Here is a 19,980-nt window from a genome sequence, read left to right as displayed (position 1 = left end):
GATAAAAATTTAGAAGCCTTTTGTACTTTTGGCAATTTAGCAGAATGATAGAATATATCCATGTGTTCCTCAATCAAGAGAATAACATATATGTGAATATTGCTACTGGATTCTTCATTAGTTGCAGCAGTCAGAGTGCTGCTTGCATGTTGCTGACTTGGACACTTTAAAAATCAGAGCCCAAACGGCCCCTGACTTCATCCCACATGAATGAGTTTACTAAATGAATTCTAAACCACAACCAGCTGAGATAGCAGCATTTGTTTCAGTACCTGGGAATGATTTCCTAACCTCAGTCTGTGTCCTGCATAAAGTCAAGAGAATAACTGTTAGCTTGTATCATTTTTAAAAGGAAATAAGCTACTTAAATAAAAACTCTGTGATGCTCTCATAGGGCAAAATACCTGTTTTTCAATTTATCCAGCACCCTATTCTGCTACTAGTTGCCAGCTAAAGATTACAAATTCACTAAATGTAGAGAATACCATTAATCATGTCTTTTCAGCTTCCGACATATTTCTACTGCTTGGAATTGTGGCTCTCAAATAATTGGATTAAAGGCTCTGTTGATTACACAAGTAAGTCAAAGCTTCTAAGCCGGTTGGTATTCCGCTCGTCCCCACCACACAAAGCAGTTGCGCTGCTCTCTTGGCATCAGCATAATACAGTGGGTAAGAGTGCAGACTCAGGAGTCACACTGCCAGTCCCTGTCCCCTTTGTCCATCACGCGTTATTTGTGTGGTCTTTGGCAAATTACTTGACTTTTCTAAGTCTCAGTTTTCTGTAACAATTTCCATAAGACTTCAGATCCTACTAGAGAAACTCCAAGACATTTTTCTCACATTAATATTTTAAGAAATTTTAAATGACTGCGTCTGGAAAGTTTTTTGAGATAGGGTTTGAGAATAGTATTCACTTCAAAGGATTATTGTGGAAAATAAGTGAAAGAATGATTGTTAGCCAGTTGGTACATTACCTGGCACACAGTAAAGGCTCAATAACTATTAGCTTGGATTATTATCATCATAAATTATTCATATTGTGATAAAAGGATGTACTAGTGAGATAGTGCTAGTGAGATAGTATAATAGTACTAGTGAGAGAATATAATACAGTCAATGACTGTGGAACAGAATTTTTTCCTGTAAAATTAATAAACTAAATGTAGTCAAATTTACAACTTTAACCCTGGTTTAGCACAGAAAGAGAACAGAGATAGCGATGGAATCCTGCTATTGTTTCTACCAGGCAGTGTAATGTCTTCTAAAAATTATCTATAAATCCTACAAATATTTATCTGCTTAATTTTGAAATCTTTCTGTTCAACCTAAAACTATGAAAGAGATATGGGCCCTACTTGTTTGTAATTTACACCTTAAAAAACAAAAGCTAATAAACTTATTTTGCTACAATTTTTTCATCCTCAAAGTTCAGAACAGAGTAAACTGTCAGCAAAGGATAGTTTGCTTATATTTTAAGCAAAAATGTTAACATTAGTACTATTCACATTTTCACAGACTTTCAGAATGAGAGCTTAGAATATTGAAATGACACTTTAAAAACTATTTTAATTGGTTTTGTTTATGTTAAATTCAAAAATCAGTATTTTATTCTGAATCTATAAAGAAGGCAAAATATAATGTGAATTATTTTTTAACGAGGTGACAAGGGTTAACGGATCCATTTATTCTCCAGGATTACTCTTGACAGCCTGATTCTTCAGTATCAACAAGCCACACAATTTTGTTTAGTTTAATTTCACCAGGATAAAAAGACTTCCTGAAATTCCTTCTGGTCAATTAATTCAGCTAAAATGATCAGTCCTTATAATCTCATGAGATTGCACAAATTTTCATCATACCCCTTTGTATTATTATTTTAAATTGCATAAATAATATGTGAATATATGCTCACTGGCAGGGAAATGTAGGTTTTTGCTGAAAAGGGTAAGGGAGACATGAATAATGAAATCAATCAAAATTATTGATACCAATAATGTAAGGCATTATTCTTGAGATAACATGTTACATGTTATCTAATTCTAACGAGGAAGCAACAGAGTTGGAATTTAGATTTAGGTCTGATTATCAAATTGTAGTAATCAAACTGTGAGGTGATGAAGGCTGTGTTAATACTGGAGCAGTGAAAATAGTGAATTAATACATAAGAACAAATCTGAAAGTAACATTAACAAATTGTGATAATCTGTTAAAATTAGGAGATGTAGAAGAAGAATGAACCATAAATAACTCTAAAACTTGAGAAGCTATGACAATGAAGACTGGGTTTTGTTAAGTTATACAGGAAGAAATATCTGATAGGTAACTCTAGATATAATAGAATGGCTCAGGTAAGAGAAAAGAACTAGAGCTGTTTGTTATTTTTATCTCAGGCGCATAGATTACTCAAACCTTGGTTAATGACACTCTCATTCATGCATGACCTACTTTTATTGGGCAATTACTGTTATATTGTTTCTTCCCATGTACAAAACCATTTTTTTCCTACGGAGTTGTTGTTTTTTTTTTGCGTTGGGGGGTGTAAAGGAAAGCAGAATGTTTTATCATGATTTTTGCTTCAGCAATTTTGGGACAAATTAAAAGTCCTAGAACTCTGAAAAAAAAAATATATATAGTAAGCACTCACAGACCTACTAAATGACCAAAGTTAAGAACTTGTTAATAATTACATGGAATCATGTCCACCTCCCTCCTACCATATTTTCTCCTGCCACAAAAGGAAACTTTAGCCCCAGATGGCTTCACTGGGAAGTTCTTGCAAACATTTAAGGAAAAACTAATACCAATTCTGCATGAAGCATAAAGAAAAGGAAGAAATTTCTTAGGGAAAATTAAAGAAAAGGAAATACTTCTCAACTCATTCTACGAGAGCAGTGTTACTCTGTTAACAAAAACAGATGTTGTAAGAAAAAAAAAATCTGCAGACCAATATGCTTTATAAACATGGATGCAAAACTTCTCAAAAGTTTTTATCAAATTATCAGTATGTTAAAGGATAATGCATGATTAATTTTATCCTGGGAATATAAAGTCTATCAATGCAAAGAAATAGAGGAAAACAACAGAATTGAAAAGACTAGAGATCTCTTCAAGAAAATTAGAAATACCAAGGAAACATTTCATGCAAAGATGAACTCAATAAAGGACAGAAATTGTATGAACCTAACAGAAGCAGAAAATATTAAGAAGAGGTGGCAAGAATACACAGAAGAACTGTACAAAAAAAATCTTCACAACCCAGATAATCACGATGGTGTGATCACTCACCTAGAGCCAGACATCCTGGAATGTGAAGTCAAGTGGGCCTTAGAAATCATCACCACGAACAAAGCTAGTGGAGGTGATGGAATTCCAGTTGAGCTATTTCAAATCCTGAAAGATGACACGGTGAAAATGCTGCAGGCAATATGTCAGCAAATTTGGAAAACTCAACAGTGGCAACAGGACTGGAAAAGGTCAGTTTTCATTCCAATCCCAAAGAAAGGCAATCCCAAAGAATGCTCAAACTACTGCACAATTGCACTCATCTCACACTCTAGTAAAGTAATGCTCAAAATTCTCCAAGCTAGGCTTCAGCAATACGTGAACCGTGAACTTTCAGATGTTCAAGCTGGTTTTAGAAAAGGCAGAGGAATCAGAGATCAAATTGCCAACATCTGCTGGATCATAGAAATAACAAGAGAAAAAAAAAGAAATAGCAAGAGAGTTCCAGAAAAACATCTATTTCTGCTTTATTGACTATGCCAAAGCCTTTGACTGTGTGGGTCATGATAAACTGTGGAAAATTCTGAAAGAGATTGGAATACCAGATCACCTGATCTGCCTCTTGAGAAACCTATTTGCAGGTCAGGAAGCAACAGTTAGAACTGGACGTGGAACAACAGACTGGTTCCAAATAGGAAAAGGAGTATGTCAAGACTGTATATGTATGTATGTATACATATGTATATATGTATGTCAAGATTGCCGGGACAATATCAATAACCTCAGATATGCAGATGACACCACCCTTATGGCAGAAAGTGAAGAAGAACTAAAGAGCCTCTTGATGAAAGTGAAAGAGGAGAGTGAAAAAGTTGGCGTAAAGCTCAACATTCAGAAAACTAAGATCATGGCATCTGGTTCCATCACTTCATGGGAAATAGATGGGGAAACAGTGGAAACAGTAGCAGACTTTCTTTTTTTGGGCTCCAAAATCACTGTAGATGGTGATTGCACCCATGAAATTAAAAGACTCCTTAGAAGGAAAGTTATGACCAAACTAGATAGCATAAAAAGCAGAGACATTACTTTGCCAACAAAAGTCCGTCTGGTCAAGGCTATGGTTTTTCCAGTGGTCATGTATGGATGTGAGAGTTGGACTGTGAAGAAAGCTGAGTGCTGAAAAATTGATGCTTTTGAACTGTGGTGTTGGAGAAGACTCTTGAGAGTCCCTTGGACTGCAGGGAGATCCAACCAGTCCATTCTGAAGGAGATAAGTCCTGGGTGTTCATTAGAAGGACTGATGCTGAAGCTGAAACTCCAATACTTTGGCCACCTCATGCGAAGAGTTGACTCATTGGAAAGGACCCTGATTCTGGGAGGGATTGGGGGCAGGAGGAGAAGGGGACGACAGAGAATGAGATGGCTGGATGGCATCACCAACTCGATGGACATGAGTTTGGGTAAACTCTGGGAGTTGGTGATGGACAGGGAGGCCTGGTGTGCTGCGATTCATGGGGTCACAAAGAGTCAGACACGACTGAGTGACTGAACTGAACTGAATTGATACTAAGTGTTGATAAAGATGCAGAGAAAGTATAGCTCTCATACAATATTCATGGGAAGATAAAATATTACAGCCATTTAGAAAACAACTTGGCAGTTCTTTTAAAAGTTGAACATATATTTACCATAAGGCCTAGTCATTATAATTCATTTATTTACCCAAGAGAAATAAAAAAGCATATGTCCACACAAAGACTTGTACGTGACTATTCGTACCAGCTTTATTTGTAGTAGTCATTGGAAACAACTTAAATGTCCATCCGCAGATGAATGATTAAGAGTGGTTAACTCTGGTATTTCATACAATGGAATATTATTCAGTAATAAAAAGAAATGAACTTTTGACATATGCAACGACGTGGATGAATCTCAAAATAATTATGCATGGTGAAAGAAGCTGAACAGTAGAGTACATACTTGTATGATTCCTTTCATAGAAAATTTAAACTAATCTACAAATGACAGAAAGCATTATCTGCCTAGGAATGGAGGTGGGAACAGTTGAAAGAAAAGGGAGGTTAAGGGGATCTGAGAATACTTTTCTGGGTGTAAGTATATATTCAGTTCTTTTCTTTATTTCTTCTTTTTTTGGTTGCACTGTGTGGCTTCTGGGATCTCAGGTTCCTAACCAGTGATTGGACACAGGCCACAGCAGTGAAAGTGCTGAGTTCTAACCCCTGGACCACCAGGGAATCCCTATGTATTTATACCTTGATTGTGGTGACAGTGACCTGGGTATATACATATGTCAGAACTTGTTGAACTGTGCACTTTCAAAGAGTATAGCTTACTGTATGTCTATTATACCTTTGAATTTTTTAAAAATTAAAAGTTTGAAGCCAATAGACAAATTAAAATAAAATTCTAAAAAATGTTCAGTCAGTACCGAAGTAGGCAGCAAAGGGGAATGGCATATGTACAGACGTGCATGCATATGCATTGTTAAAAGTTTGAAATTACATGAAATAAAAATGATAGAATTAAAGGAATAGACAATTCCACATAGGTTAAGAACTAGACCAAAACAAATGTTTATTAGTAAAGACATAGAAGATCCAAATAACATGATCAACCACCTTGACCTCAATAATTATAGAATAATACATCCAGTAACAATACAAATTCTTTGCACAGGCACTTGATACATTCACTAAACTATTTTGGGTTATTAACTTATAAGGATTTTTTAATACCATACACCTTATACCTTCTATACCCTAAATCTTAGGGAAAGAACTGAGAGTTACTATAATTAATTATGTGCTTAGATTATGTCAATATTTTTTGAGGAGTAATAAATGTGCTATTTCTCTTTATAAAAATATTTATATAGCACATTAAAAAATTAAGTCATCAAAAATTCTTACTCAATACTAATATTTTTTTTCAGGTGCAAAAAATTACAAAGCTTCATAATCACCCCAAGACCACATAGAGCAAACATGAATGATATTTCCCAAAAGGCTGAGGTAAGCTTTTTAACTTAAAAGTTAAAAATGGGGGAATCATAGAGCTGACTGCACAACCGCTGGAAGGACCACTGGTGGAAAGGTCATCCGCAGAAGTTCATAGTAACATAGTGTCAAGATGTAAGACATAAGAAGAGAGAAAATTCACAGGTTGGTCTGGGGCCCAGTATTTTCATTTGGATTCTTATCTAGGAAGCATGACTATAAAATTTTGTGTGTGATGGTAAAGTGGATGTGATGGCTAGCATCTTGAGTAAATTTTAACATGATATATCTTAGAAGATATATCTTAGAAGTTGTTTTTTCAGTATTAAAAAAAAAACAGAATTGACATATACTCTTACCAGAAACCAATGACACCATAAGTAGAAAATAAAATAGAGGCTGTGTATGCCACAGGTTAATTAATCAACTTGCCATTATCACTAGGAGAAGGAGTTTGGTGTTCTGAGGTGATGAAGTTTTATTTACTGAAACTTCTTTTAGAGATCAGTGTAATTTTCAAAAAGATGAAAATAATTTGCTTTCCTGGTTTCAGAATGGAGAAAACCCGTTTCTCCAGTCTTTTAACAGATTCCTCCTCCTTTGGAAAGCTTGTTTGTCATTTGGGAATTTCTCCTTAGAGCACATCCTACTTGGAATGATATAACATTCTCATATATTTTCAGTGTTGGCTTAAAGAAGTTCTAGATGGGCAGTATAGCAGTAGTAACAACAAAAATCACTGCTTGTGCACAAAGACCATGGCTCACCTCAACCCAAATGAGAAGCAAAGACTCTTCAGTTTTTCTCATATTAGATACAGAAACAAGCAAGAAAATCAATATGTAAATTAGGCTTAAGTTTTTTGCTTTGTTTTCAACTTATCTAACTTACTAAAATTAGACTTGGTATCTTTTAAGCAAGCAATGTAAAATTTGAATCTTTAATAATGAAATAGGTCAGTAGAATACAGGTTGTTTTGAATTGGAATCCAGTCTTCAATGTTTATATTTTTCCAGCTTTCAGCTTCAGTGGAACATATACAAAATGGGATTTCGTTGCAATATATTAGTAACATTTTACTCTCATATTTTCTGCAATATCATCTTTCATACTTAGATTTTAGAAGGTATCTAATCAGATTCTTATACAAATAAAGGTTTCAAACTCATTTCTATATTCTGTTTTGATAAATATTTCTTATATTGCTTATTCTGATCTATCTTTACCTAATTTCTTCCTCTCTTATTTTTTAACTTTCTTCTCTTTATTTTCTTCTAATGAAGATTCTGCTTTCTTCATCTAAACCTATACCAAAAACCTATGTGCCAAAACTTGGCAAGGGTGATGTAAAGGATAAGTTTGAAGCCATGCAGAGAGCAAGGGAAGAAAGAAATCAAAGGAGATCTAGAGACGAAAAGCAAAGAAGAAAAGAACAATATATTAGAGAGAGAGAATGGAACAGGAGAAAGCAGGAGGTTATTTTATTTTATTTTTATTTCATTCTTGTGCAAATATTCATTTTCATCATTTAAATTCACATTTTATTTATTATTCACATTAACCACATTTCATATTAACTGTACTTAAAATATTTTCTGCATTTATAAGCTAATTTCAAACTCTGCATATAATATGACTTAGTATGAAGTTTGGACATGTTCATATTAATTTATTTACCCATCTAGATTAAAGATATGCTTGCTTCTGATGATGAAGAAGAGGTATCTTCTAAAGTAGAAAAGGCTTATGTCCCAAAGCTAACAGGTAAGGCACTTGAGGGGTAAATTGTAAATAAAACTGCAAACAAGGAAACAAAACAAAATGTCAAACTTGTTTCATATATTCCTAGGAACTGTTAAAGGTAAATTTGCTGAAATGGAGAAACAAAGACAAGAGGAGCAGAGGAAGAGGACGGAGGAGGAACGAAAACGCCGAATTGAGCAGGATCTTTTAGAGAAGAGGAAGATACAGCGTGAATTAGCAAGAAGGGCTGAGCAGGTATACAATAGATATTAAGTCAGTAATTGCTTCAGAAACTAATTGTACAGAGTAAAACTAACCAGTATGTTGCCTAATCAAAGTGTTTTATTATAACATAAGCCTATTAAATAGCAGCTAGCATGAAAGTAAGGTCTTAAGCACAATATTTAGTATCGAATGCCTAGAAGGATAAGGGCAGAATGTGTCTATTTCAAGGTTGAGTACTGAGATAACTTTTGTTATATACTGTCTTATTCTGTCCACATTCTATATTTTTCTTGACACATTAGAAAATTTTACAAAGATATAAGGCAAATTCACACATAAATTATCCAGACATGTAACAAAATGCTAATCTTTTAATAGCAATAAAAAGTGCTTGCTGGTTATTACCAAGCACTAAGGCTTAATTAGAATATCTTCCTACTCAATTATTTGTAACATGTAACAAAATTAAATCACATTTTATTCAATAATGGTATTATTAGCAAGTTGGGGATGGTAGTAGGAGAGGGGAGATACATGTGACAGTCATGTCCTTCACGTAGCCATTCCTGATGCCCATAGCCATGAAGGACAAACTAGAAGAAAGACATTATTACTATGATTTTATAGAATCTCTTAATGAACTTAAAATTCCCATATATTTTCTGCTCAAAGGATGAGAACTTAGAGGCTGGTAAAGATTTTAAAATACTCAAGAATCTAAGTTCCAAAAAAAGTTAATCTCTCAGAATGATTAATGATTATAATGACGTAGAAACTTGAAATTCTAATAGTCAAAATTAACATTTTATTAAGTAAAGAACTGATCAGTTCACAAAAATTTCTCTAATATATTGATATTTGTTTTATATTATAAATGATCTGTAGTCATAGAATTGAAAAAAATGCCAGAAGACAGTTATATTGATTATTTACTTTAACCTTATCTATATTGTAGGATCAAAAGAGATGATTAATATACTGATTTTAGTGAGACTCAACTAGTACAATAATGGCATTTATCAGAGTTTTTATTAAGATTATATGAGTTAATAAATGCAAGCATTTAGGACAGTGCCTGGTACAAAGTAAGAGGGCTATAAATGGATGTTTCACCTAAATAGTAGTACATATAAATAAAATGTCATGAAGCCATTTTAGTTTTCCCCTCTCTCATCAACATTTTAACAATTTCCCTAATATAATCTTCACAGTATATTGTCTCTCTCATAACCATGTTTACTGTGAGGTTGTACTTGGCTCTTTTTGCCTTTGCTTTAAGTGTCTTAAATCTGTTTGCTGTGCTTCTTTCAGTTCCTACAACTCTTCTGAAAAAAGTGACAGGGACTTCCCTGGCAGTCCAGTGGTTAGGACTCAGCGCTTTCTCTGCTGGGAGCCCAGGTTCAATCCTTGGTCAAGGAGCTAAGATCTGACAAGCTGCACAGCATGGCCAAACAAACAAACAAAAACCCCAAAACAAACAGAAAAGTGACAAAGAAGGCAAAGCATATGCCATATTTGCATGTCAAGGAAATTTATTTACTCTGACTTTGTGAATAACCACTCTTATGGCGCAAGTAGCCATTTGTATGGTGTCAAATAATGATACATGCCAGATGAAATTATAGAAAAGAATTGGGATTTTCTATATTTTATTACTTCATATCTCTTTGTATAAAGAGAGAATGGCATACTTTACCTCTGTCACCTCCAGTCATCAAAGATTAGGATTCATTTTGAAGTGAAATTTCAGAAGGGAGCACAATTATTAAAAAATGAACATTTTAGGTTATGTGTTATAAATATAAAACATATCACTATATATAATTATATTTATAATGCAAATTGTAAAAGAACATAATAAAATTATAGTAAAACATATAATTAAAATATATGGTGCTTGGCAGGAAATAGAGTATACACATGGGGTTAGTCTACTACTTTTAAATCTTGTGTTCTTTTCCAAGAAGCACTGATTACACACTAGACTTTGAGACCCACTACAACCCCATGAACTGAATATGCAGGCAGTGGTTTCGCAAAGAACTATGTATGTGTTGAAGAGGTGAATTTGAATGTGATGAAGACATAGGGTACTCAGAAAGAAATGGAAAAAAGCTAATCATTAAAAAGAACCACTTTAGTAACCGTAGATACTGCATGGCAAGAGAATCTTGGTTAATAAAAATTTTAGCCTATTGAATTATTTGAGAATATGTGGGTAGAGCAATATAAAGCATTAATAGTAATTTCATTTTGTAAATATGGGAAATCTAATTTTAAAACCTAATTAAGTTTTCCACTCAAATCTAATAAAATTTTATCTATCTTTGAATATAAGAAGTAAAGCATGATATAGGTAGTTAAGAAGAGTCTTAATGAAAAATCATCTTGTATAAGTCCATTACTATAGATAGGATTTTTGAGTCAGACGAGTAGTTGAATAATGTTTGAAATAATTACCAGTTCTAAGATTCTAGATTATTTTTGTTGTTCAGTCATGTCCAACTCCTGGCAACCCCATGGCCTGCAGCACACCAGGCTTCCCTGTCCTTCACCATCTCCTGGAGCTTGCTCAAACTCATGTCCATTGAGATGGTGATGCCATCCAACTATTTCATCCTCTGTCATCCCCTTCTTATTATGATGAATTAAAAATAGAAATATTTTGTATACAGCATGTTGGAATCAAACACCAATAAAATTTGGGGGAGATCTTAATTTGGTATAATCTAGTTATCGTCTAGGGTATTTTGATGGACAACGTTAACATCTATGAAAGTAGAAAAAAAGAAGTTATTAGTGGGAGACTGAGCTGTTAAAGAGAAAAGGGAGCAAGGAAGTTGATTTGGGAAGGAGCAAGAGGAGTTTTTCCCCCCATGAATCAAAAGGAAGTGTTGGGAAGCAACTCTTCCATGGTAGCTTCTGAAAATTAGCACTGTAATTGAACTGAATGCACCCAGATATGACAACTGTCACAATACAATCTAACAAAATTGTTTCAAATGAAGTTAAAGGCAACTAAATGCTACTAGAGCCAGCTTACAGAAAAACCCAAATGAATTTTTTGGCCAACACAATAGTTTATTATCTAGTGCAAGCTAATAAAAATCTGAAAAGGTGGTAGCACCAAGAAAAAGAAATCTGGGGTTAAAAAATTTAGAATTTTTCCCCTATGCTCTCAATTTCTCACTTCTCACCATACCTCCTAGAAATTTTTATTGAGATTAACACAAATTGTGGGGTAATTATTATCACTCTTTTGAAGGGAAATAATTTTATAATTATTTTATTATAGGTCTACTAGAATTTTTCATAGTATCATTTATCATTCAATAAAAGTTTCATCATTTACACAGCAAATCAGTATAATAGATACTTCCATAACAAAGCAAATTATTCTGAACAAAACTATTTAAAATAAATTATTAAAATACACAATAAATTTATTTTTAAAATACAATTTGTTCAGAATAATTTATTTTTCAAGAAATTTGATATCTTAGTAAAATGCATAATTTCTCCCTTGATGGAGACTGTAGAAAAGAGGGATGATGAGAGAATAGGGATTAAACCAGCCCAGTTCCTAGCATGAGCAATGTACAGCCGAATTCCCTTAGCCTGAGTGAGGAACAGACTACTTCCAGATTCTTTCACTGGTGTTAGAAATCAAATTAAAACAGTAAACAATTTGAATTTTTACTTTCTAACTTTTTCATTTTCCCATTGTTTATGTTTCTTTTTCCTGAGACTTCAAACACTGTGCTATTTAAGTCATCTTTCTGTCATTTCTCACTCTGTTATATACATTAGCTTGCTAACCTCACTGGCCATATGGAGCTCCCTCCTTTTGAATGAGGGTCTTTCCTATATAGATCTGGTCAAAATATTTAATAAACAATTATGATTGTTTTTCCTTCTAAACTAGACATGTGAAAGCCTATACCTTTCACTGCACTTCATTATTGTGTCAGTTATATTTTGGCCATATTGTAAAATACAGTCATGATGATTATTTGGTTGCTAATGATAGATTTTCCTTTCATTGTGGCAGAGAATGGAGAAATGTTTCTGTATCTCAGTTTAAATTGCTTGTTTATTTAATAACTGTTGGTTGTAAGCTCACAGCCATGTTGTAAGAGCTTGGTCTGTTATTCAAATTCCAGAATTACAAAGGTAGGCTTTATTTTAATTTTTTCTTAATATAATGTTCCCAAGATATTGATATCAAAATACAAAAACTAGTAGAAGGTTTAATCTCTATTTAAAAGGACATAATTGGCTAATTTGGAGCAACATAAAAATACTTCCAAAATTCTAAATTTTGAAAATTTACCATAAATCACAACTAAATTACTTTTCAGTTATATGTTTAAAGCAAAACTCAGAAATCTGATGTAATGTAATGATATGAAATTCTTATTCAATAGATTGAGGACATAAACAATACGGAAACTGAATCAGCACCAGAGGTAAATGGACATTTCCTTTAATGAAACATTCACCTAAAATTATCTGGTTCACAAATAATCTTTCAATTAAAAAAATTAAAAGTTTTATTATGAATATAGCAACAAGAAAAAGGACAAAAATATTTTGCAAAGCAAGGTCATACTTTTGCACTTTCAAACACTATAGCTTAGTGTTTTTGGAGAAAAGTATGTTTTTGCTCTCATGGTTCAAGTAGAGGCACAAATCGGAGTCTGAAATACTCTGCCAAGACTATACATTTCTTGAACTGTTACTAATAGTTGAGACTGTTGAAAGCTAATGTTGAAAAATGCATTTTTCTTTTCATCGTTTGTCTTCTTTCCTCAGAGTTCCTGATAGTTTGTTTTGGTTATTACATACTAGCAGAGAGTACAATATCTATTGCCATGAAGGAATGTTCAACAACCACAATAGTTTTAGATCTCTTCTAATCTAACATACAAAGTTAAAGATCAATCAATTTGACGGTGTGCCTAGAAGTACAGACAAATAAATTGGAAGCAGTTTTACTTCAGGGGCCTATGTTACAAATTATAATTCTTCACTTTGTTTTTCAAAAAAGTTCAGAGGCAATAATAGATGATGTAAAAGAACTAATTAAAATGAATTTCAAAAACAAGTTTAAGAATATGTGAATAGGACCAAATGCCAAAGAGTTTTGTCTATAATATAAATGTTTTCTAGATCACTTGGAAATACTGTTGTTTTTTTTCTCACTAAATGTTGGTTTTATTAAGTATTTAAAAACTTACATGGAGAGAAAAGCCATATGCAGAAAGCTTTCTTGTGTGTTTAAACTGAATCTGTCCACCATCAAATTGATTGAGAGTATGCTCACATGCACATTACCTTTTGTGGGATGAGTGCATGATAGCGAAATTCAGATAATGTCACACGGTTTTATCTGAACACTGTATTAACACCATCTTCTAGGAAAAAGGATGCTTCTTGAACCTTGTCAGCAGTGGATTTCAGTAAGATTAATTCATAATGTACAATGAATTCAGAGAAAGAGCTATTTAATAGTAATCCATAAAAACTATATTTTTGTTCTTCATAGCATTGATAGCAATGTAATGAAATCCACCAATGATGGAAGTAATGTCCCGTGGAATCTAAATTTTGATATGGAAGAAATATGCTAATCACCTATTTTATAAATTAGGAAGGAGATGAGTCACTGCTTGTAACAGTGGTACCTGTCAAATCACACAAAACATCTGGAAAAATAAAAAAGAATTTTGAAGATCTAGAAAAAGAACGAGAAGAGAAGGAAAGGGTCAAGTATGAAGAAGATAAAAGAATAAGATGTGAAGAACAACGCCGATCTCTCAAGGAAGCAAAGTGTCTTTCGTTGGTCATGGTAATTTTTTTTTAAGAACAAATAAAAAGTTAAGTTGATTCAAATCATATCCTTTTATGATTAACGGGTAGGTTTTCATTATGTTTTCTTAGGATGATGAACTAGAAAGTGAGGCAAAAAAAGAATCACTTTCTTCTGGAAAATTGAAACTGACTTTTGAAGAATTGGAAAGACAAAGACAAGAAAACCGAAGGAAGCAAGCTGAGGAGGAAGCAAGAAAACGTTTAGAAGAAGAGAGGCGTGCTTTTGAAGAAGCAAGGCGGCAAATGGTAAAACAAACTGATGTATATGTGACATTTATATATGTGGATTATAATACATAATTATATTGTGATATATAATATTCATATATTACAATATTATATAAATTATATGTATAATATTATATAAATGCTATCTGTAAAGCATTCAATATTAAGAGAGGTAGCTGGATTTGGAAAGGTTCATTGCTATAAATTTAAGGAGATTTTCTATGTAGAAGGGTCTGATTTTGAAACTGTATACATATTCCATATATAATATGCATCCATATTATGTTCTAGTTTTCATTTTTGGATATTTTATCTAATATTCTCCAAATTTTTATTTGTATAATTTTTATAAATATGCAAAATATTTATTCAACAGAATAATTATTCAACTCTATCTGTTAGTTCAGTCTGCAGTGTGTTTAGCAGCCTGGTGCAGCACACTTTGAAGTCTAATCATTAAGTATACACTTAGTGTCAATGTGTGCATACACACACACACACACGTATATACTGAACATACGTGTGTGTGTAAATGTATACAATCTAAGTGGTTAAGAACATGGACTTTGGAGCCAGACTGCCTGGATTCATATATCTAACATTTATTAAATGTGTATCCACATACAAGTTATTTAACCTCTCTATATCTTTCCCCATTTGTAAAATGGTGAAAATAATTGGGCCTACTTCTTAAATCATTAAATGAGTTAACACAGAAAGCAATTAGCATCTAGCGTATAAGAAGTGTCTTATTTTTTATTCACTTTTATTTTGTAATTTTTATCTTTTTGACCACACAGTGGAGCTTGCAGGATCTTAGTTCCTTCTCCAGGGATTGAACCTGTGCACCCTGCAATGGAAGTGCAGAATCCTAACCACTGGGCCGCTAGGGAACTCCCAATAAGTGCTTTAAAGTCATTAACTGCTACCACAGTAACAGATTTACCAACAAAAAATAAAACTGAAATAAGAAAACACTGATTCCAAATCTCATTGCAAGAACCGAAGAATGGAACATATATAATCTTTTAAGCTTTCAGACTTCCTTGATCAACTTTAAATAATGATGTTCTAAGGACTGTACCTCCAAAATTAAAATTTTCTAGATATTTTGTTTGAAAATATTGTTACTTTTGGGCAGTTATAGTTGGATATCTACACATTTTAGATATCACTGGTGGTCAATTTAGTGAAAAGACATAGTAATATCATTAATTAATTAAATCATAAATTTCAATGAGTAATTAATTTAATTCATATTATATTAATTATAAAATAATTAAATTTGAATTGTATATAAAATAGCTCCAGATATTTTACCCATTTAATTACCATAGTTCATAGTAAAAAAAAAATCTATGAAAATTACAGAATGACTTTAATTTATTATCAAAGAGACTGTGTGTGTATACTTGAACCTCAATTAAAGTACATACACACACTTTTAAATAACCCGTAATTTTTCCAGCTTAGATTTTTTGGAATCATATTAGATTCATATTTTTTGAATATTAGATTCTGAATTAGAATATTAATCTAATATTAATTAGAATATTAGATGAAATATTAGATTCATACTTTTTGAATTATATAAAGGAAGGAGATTCTGGTCCCTTATGTGAGGTGACTGAGTCTGTGCCTTTCGATTGGTAATTCGTTCCTGTCTTTGATGAATCTCATTTCTTAATAATGAGTTGTTTGTTGGATAGATAAATGAAGAGGAGGAAAACCAAGACACAGAAAACATTTTTAAAGGGTACCGCCCTGGTAAACTCAAGCTCAGTTTTGAAGAAATAGAAAGACAAAGGAGAGAAGATGAAAAAAGGAAAGCAGAAGAAGATGCCAGAAGAAGAATAGAGGAAGAAAAGAAGGCATTTGCTGAAGCAAGGAGAAGCATGGTAAGACAGAATGTGACTGCAGGTGGCCATTGGGATTCAGCTTTTTAGAGTATGTTAGGAGAAAGCATTCAACTGAGGGGAATACCCTATTATTTCTGGAAGTTGTGCCAAAAGTAGGGATGGCATATATGTTTTTAAAAGTCTCCTATGGCATAATACCATCAGTTAAAGATGTTTGCTTCAGTACCATGTTGAAAAGGTTCTGATTAAATTGCTCTGCCTAGCATATATTATCTTCCTTCTTTGAGAAGGTGTGTTTCCCAGAACTAAGTATCTAAGCTAGGAGGGAGGGGGCTTCCTAGCCCCACCTTCCCTTCAATTCTCTCCATTCTTTTCTCGAACCTAGCCGCATTTCCTCCTTCGCTTCCTTACTCCTTCTTTCCTTCCCTCTTTTCTTTCCAAGTTCCATCCCATCAGGATACATTAAATGACCAAAGCCATTTAATCACAATTATTTAACTCTCCAAAATGCTTATCACCACTCTGGATATTGCTACCCAACTTAACTCTGCTACAAACTTATACTTCTTATGCCATTTTAATATTTGTAAATATATAATTATTTGACAAACTCTATTTTTAAGTACATTGACATGTGAATGCTGCACAATCTTCTTGAAACATTTTCATTCGCTTCAGTCATATAATGACTTGGTTTTTTTCCTATGTCTGGGTGAGCTTCAGACACATATTCCAAGTGTTTTTTGGCCTCATTATCCACACAGATGCTTAAATCAGACCTGAGAACCTTAAGCACTTCCACCTCTCATTTGTGCCTCATATCCAATCACTCACTCACTAAGTCTCATTTCCTATATATAACTCTAAAAATTCCCCCATTTCCCACTGTTGTTCAGTTGCTAAGTTATGTCTGACTCTGTGACTCTATGGACTGTAGCACACCAGCCTTCCCTTCCCTTCACCATCTCCCGGAGTTTGCTTAGATTCATGTCCATTGAGTCAGTGATGCTATCTAACCATCTCATCCTCTGCCGCCCTCTTCTCCTCCTTTTGCCTTCAATCTTTCCCAGCACTTTCTACTGGTACTACTATAATGCAGGTCACTGTTACCCCTTGCCTCAGGCCAACTCCTAATTAATTTGCTTTCTTGCCTATAATCTATTCTTTCCTATAAAGCCAGGAAAGAAAGAAAGAAAGTGAAGTCGCTCAGTCGTGTCCGACTCATTGCAACCCCTGGACTGTAGCCTGCCAGGATCCTCCGTCCATGGGATTTTCCAGGCAAGAATACTGGAGTGGGTTGCCATTTCCTTCTCCAGGAGATCTTCCTGACCCAGGGACTGAACCCAGGTCTCCCCCACTGCAGGCAGACTCTTTACCATCTGAGCCACCAGGGAAGCCCATAAAGCCAGGAGAGTTCTCCTGATGAAACTATGGACGGAAGTTCATGACATTGTACAGGAGACAGGGATCAAGACCATCCCCAAGAAAAAGAAATGCAAAAAAGCAAAATGGCTGTCTGAGGAGGCCTTACAAATAGCTGTGAAAAGAAGAAAAGCAAAAAGCAAAGGAGAAAAGGAAAGATTTACTCATTGGAATGCAGAGTTCCAGAGAATAGCGAGGAGAGATAAGAAAGCCCTCCTCAGTGATCAGTGCAAAGTAGAGGAAAACAATAGAATGGGAAAGACTAGAGATCTCTTCAAGAAAATTAGAGATACCAAGGGAACATTTCATGCAAAGATGGGCTCGCTAAAGGACAGAAATGGTATGAACCTAACAGAAGCAGAAGATATTAAGAAGTGGTGGCAAGAATACACAGAAGAACTGTACAAAAAAGATCTTCATGACCCAGATAATCATGATGGGGTGATCGTTCACCTAGAGTTAGACATCCTGGAATGTGAAGTCAGGTGGGCCTTAGGAAGCATCACTACGAACAAAGCTAGTGGAGGTGATGGAATTCCAGTTGAGCTATTTCAAAGCCTAAAAGATGATGCTGCATAAGTGCTGCACTTAATACGCCAGCAAACTTCTAAAACTCAGCAGTGGCCACAAGACTGGAAAAGGTCAGTTTTCATTCCAATTCCAAAGAAAGGCAATGCCAAAGAATGCTCAACTACTGCACAATTGTACTCATCTTACATGCTAGCAGAGTAATGCTCAAAATTCTCCAAGCCAGGCTTCAACAGTATGTGAACTGTGAACTTCCAGATGTCAAGCTGGATTTAGAAAAGGCAGAGGAACCAGAGGTCAAATTGCCAACATCTGTTGGATCATCAAAAAAGCAAGAGAGTTCCACAAAAACATCTATTTCTGCCTTATTGATTATGCCAAAGCCTTTGACTGTGTGGATCACAATAAACTGTGGAAAATTCTTTAAGAGATGGGAATACCAGACCACCTGACCTGCCTCTTGAGAAATCTGTATGCAGGTCAGGAAGCAACAGTTAGAACTGGACATGGAACAACAGACTGGTTCCAAATAGGAAAAGGAGTACGTCAAGGCTGCATATTGTCACCCTGCTTATTTAACTTCTATGCAGAGTACATCATGTGAACTGCTGGGTTAGAGGAATCAAGATTGCTGGGAGAAATATCACTAACCTCAGATATGCAGATGACACCACCCTTATGGCAGGGAGTGAAGAAGAACTAAAGAGCCTCTTGATGAAAGTGAAAGAGGAGAGTGAAAAAGTTGACTTAAAGCTCAACATTCAGAAAACTAAGATCATGGCATCTGGTCCCATCACTTCATGGCAGATAGATGGGGAGACAGTGGAAACAGTGTCAGACTTTAGTTTTTTGGGCTCCAAAATCACTGCAGATGGTGACTGCAGCCATGAAATTAAAAGACGTTTACTCCTTGGAAGGAAAGTTATGACCAACCTAGACAGCATATTAAAAAGCAGAGACATTACTTTGTCAGCTATTGTTTTTCCATTAGTCATGTATGGATGCGAGAGTTGGACTATAAAGAAAGCTGAGCACCGAAGAATTGATGCTTTTGAACTGTGGTGTTGGAGAAGACTCTTGAGAGTTCCTTGGACTGCAAGGAGATCCAACCAGTCCATCCTAAAGGAGATCAGTCCTGGGTGTTCATTGGAAGGACTGATGTTGAAGCTGAAACTCCAATACTTTGGCCACCTGATGCAAAAAGCTGACTCATTTGAAAAGACCCTGACGCTGCGAAAGATTGAAGGCAGGAGAAGAAGGGGATGACAGAGCATGAGATGGTTGGATGGCATCACCAACATGATGGACATGAGTGTGTAAACTCTGGGAGTTGGTGATGGAAAGGAGGCTTGGCGGGCTGTAGTCTATGGGGTCGAAAAGAGTCGGACACGACTGAGCAACTGAACTGAACTGTTCTTTAAAAAAAGAAGTTAATTTGATTTTGTTACTACTTTGCTTAAAAATTTTCTATTTCCATTAAAGCAAAAATCCAAACACTACAATTTTAAAACAAATTTCTTTACAATCTTGCCCCAGTATTTTCTCGTTTCATTTTTTGATTCTTTGTTAATCTGCCGTGTTTGTTCCAGACATACTAAATTTCTTTCCATTTCTTCAAAATGCTATGCTGTGATCTCTGGAACTTCATAAACACTGTATGAAACACGTTACCCCTCTCCTTTCCTTTCTCTGCTCTCTCCTATTAATATATTCCATTTCCTCTGGAAGCCTTTCCTGATAGTACAAGTCCCAGAAAGGGTTCCTTTCATGTACTGTTAAAGCATTTTATGTTCCCCCAGCATAGCAGTACTGCTGTATTTCTTGTTGCTTATGACTGTCTTCCTCCCTCAGTGAGGCTGA

General features: G+C 34.5%; 1 protein-coding gene across 5 annotated transcripts in view; it reads left to right on the top strand.

Annotated features, from left to right (window-relative positions):
• The window catches only part of NEXN (nexilin F-actin binding protein), a 52,635-nt gene that overhangs the window by 16,147 nt on the left and 16,508 nt on the right, over positions 1-19,980 (top strand). For 2 of the 5 annotated variants that reach the window (XM_065910624.1, XM_065910633.1), the window contains exons 2-9: positions 6,178-6,256; positions 7,525-7,716; positions 7,927-8,005; positions 8,091-8,239; positions 12,637-12,678; positions 13,863-14,060; positions 14,153-14,329; positions 16,021-16,209. In XM_065910624.1, the coding sequence (XP_065766696.1) occupies positions 6,230-6,256; positions 7,525-7,716; positions 7,927-8,005; positions 8,091-8,239; positions 12,637-12,678; positions 13,863-14,060; positions 14,153-14,329; positions 16,021-16,209 (1,053 nt within the window). In that variant the 5' untranslated portion in view covers positions 6,178-6,229. The remainder of the gene's footprint in view (positions 1-6,177; positions 6,257-7,524; positions 7,717-7,926; positions 8,006-8,090; positions 8,240-12,636; positions 12,679-13,862; positions 14,061-14,152; positions 14,330-16,020; positions 16,210-19,980) is intronic. The other 3 variants (XM_065910648.1, XM_065910655.1, XM_065910640.1) reach the window with 2 other exon arrangements.

The sequence above is a fragment of the Muntiacus reevesi genome, chromosome 1, assembly GCF_963930625.1.
Source record: "Muntiacus reevesi chromosome 1, mMunRee1.1, whole genome shotgun sequence".
NCBI lineage: Eukaryota > Metazoa > Chordata > Mammalia > Artiodactyla > Cervidae > Muntiacus > Muntiacus reevesi.
The sequence above is the reverse complement of the archived record's forward strand: the minus strand, read 5'-3'. Positions and strand labels throughout refer to the sequence as shown.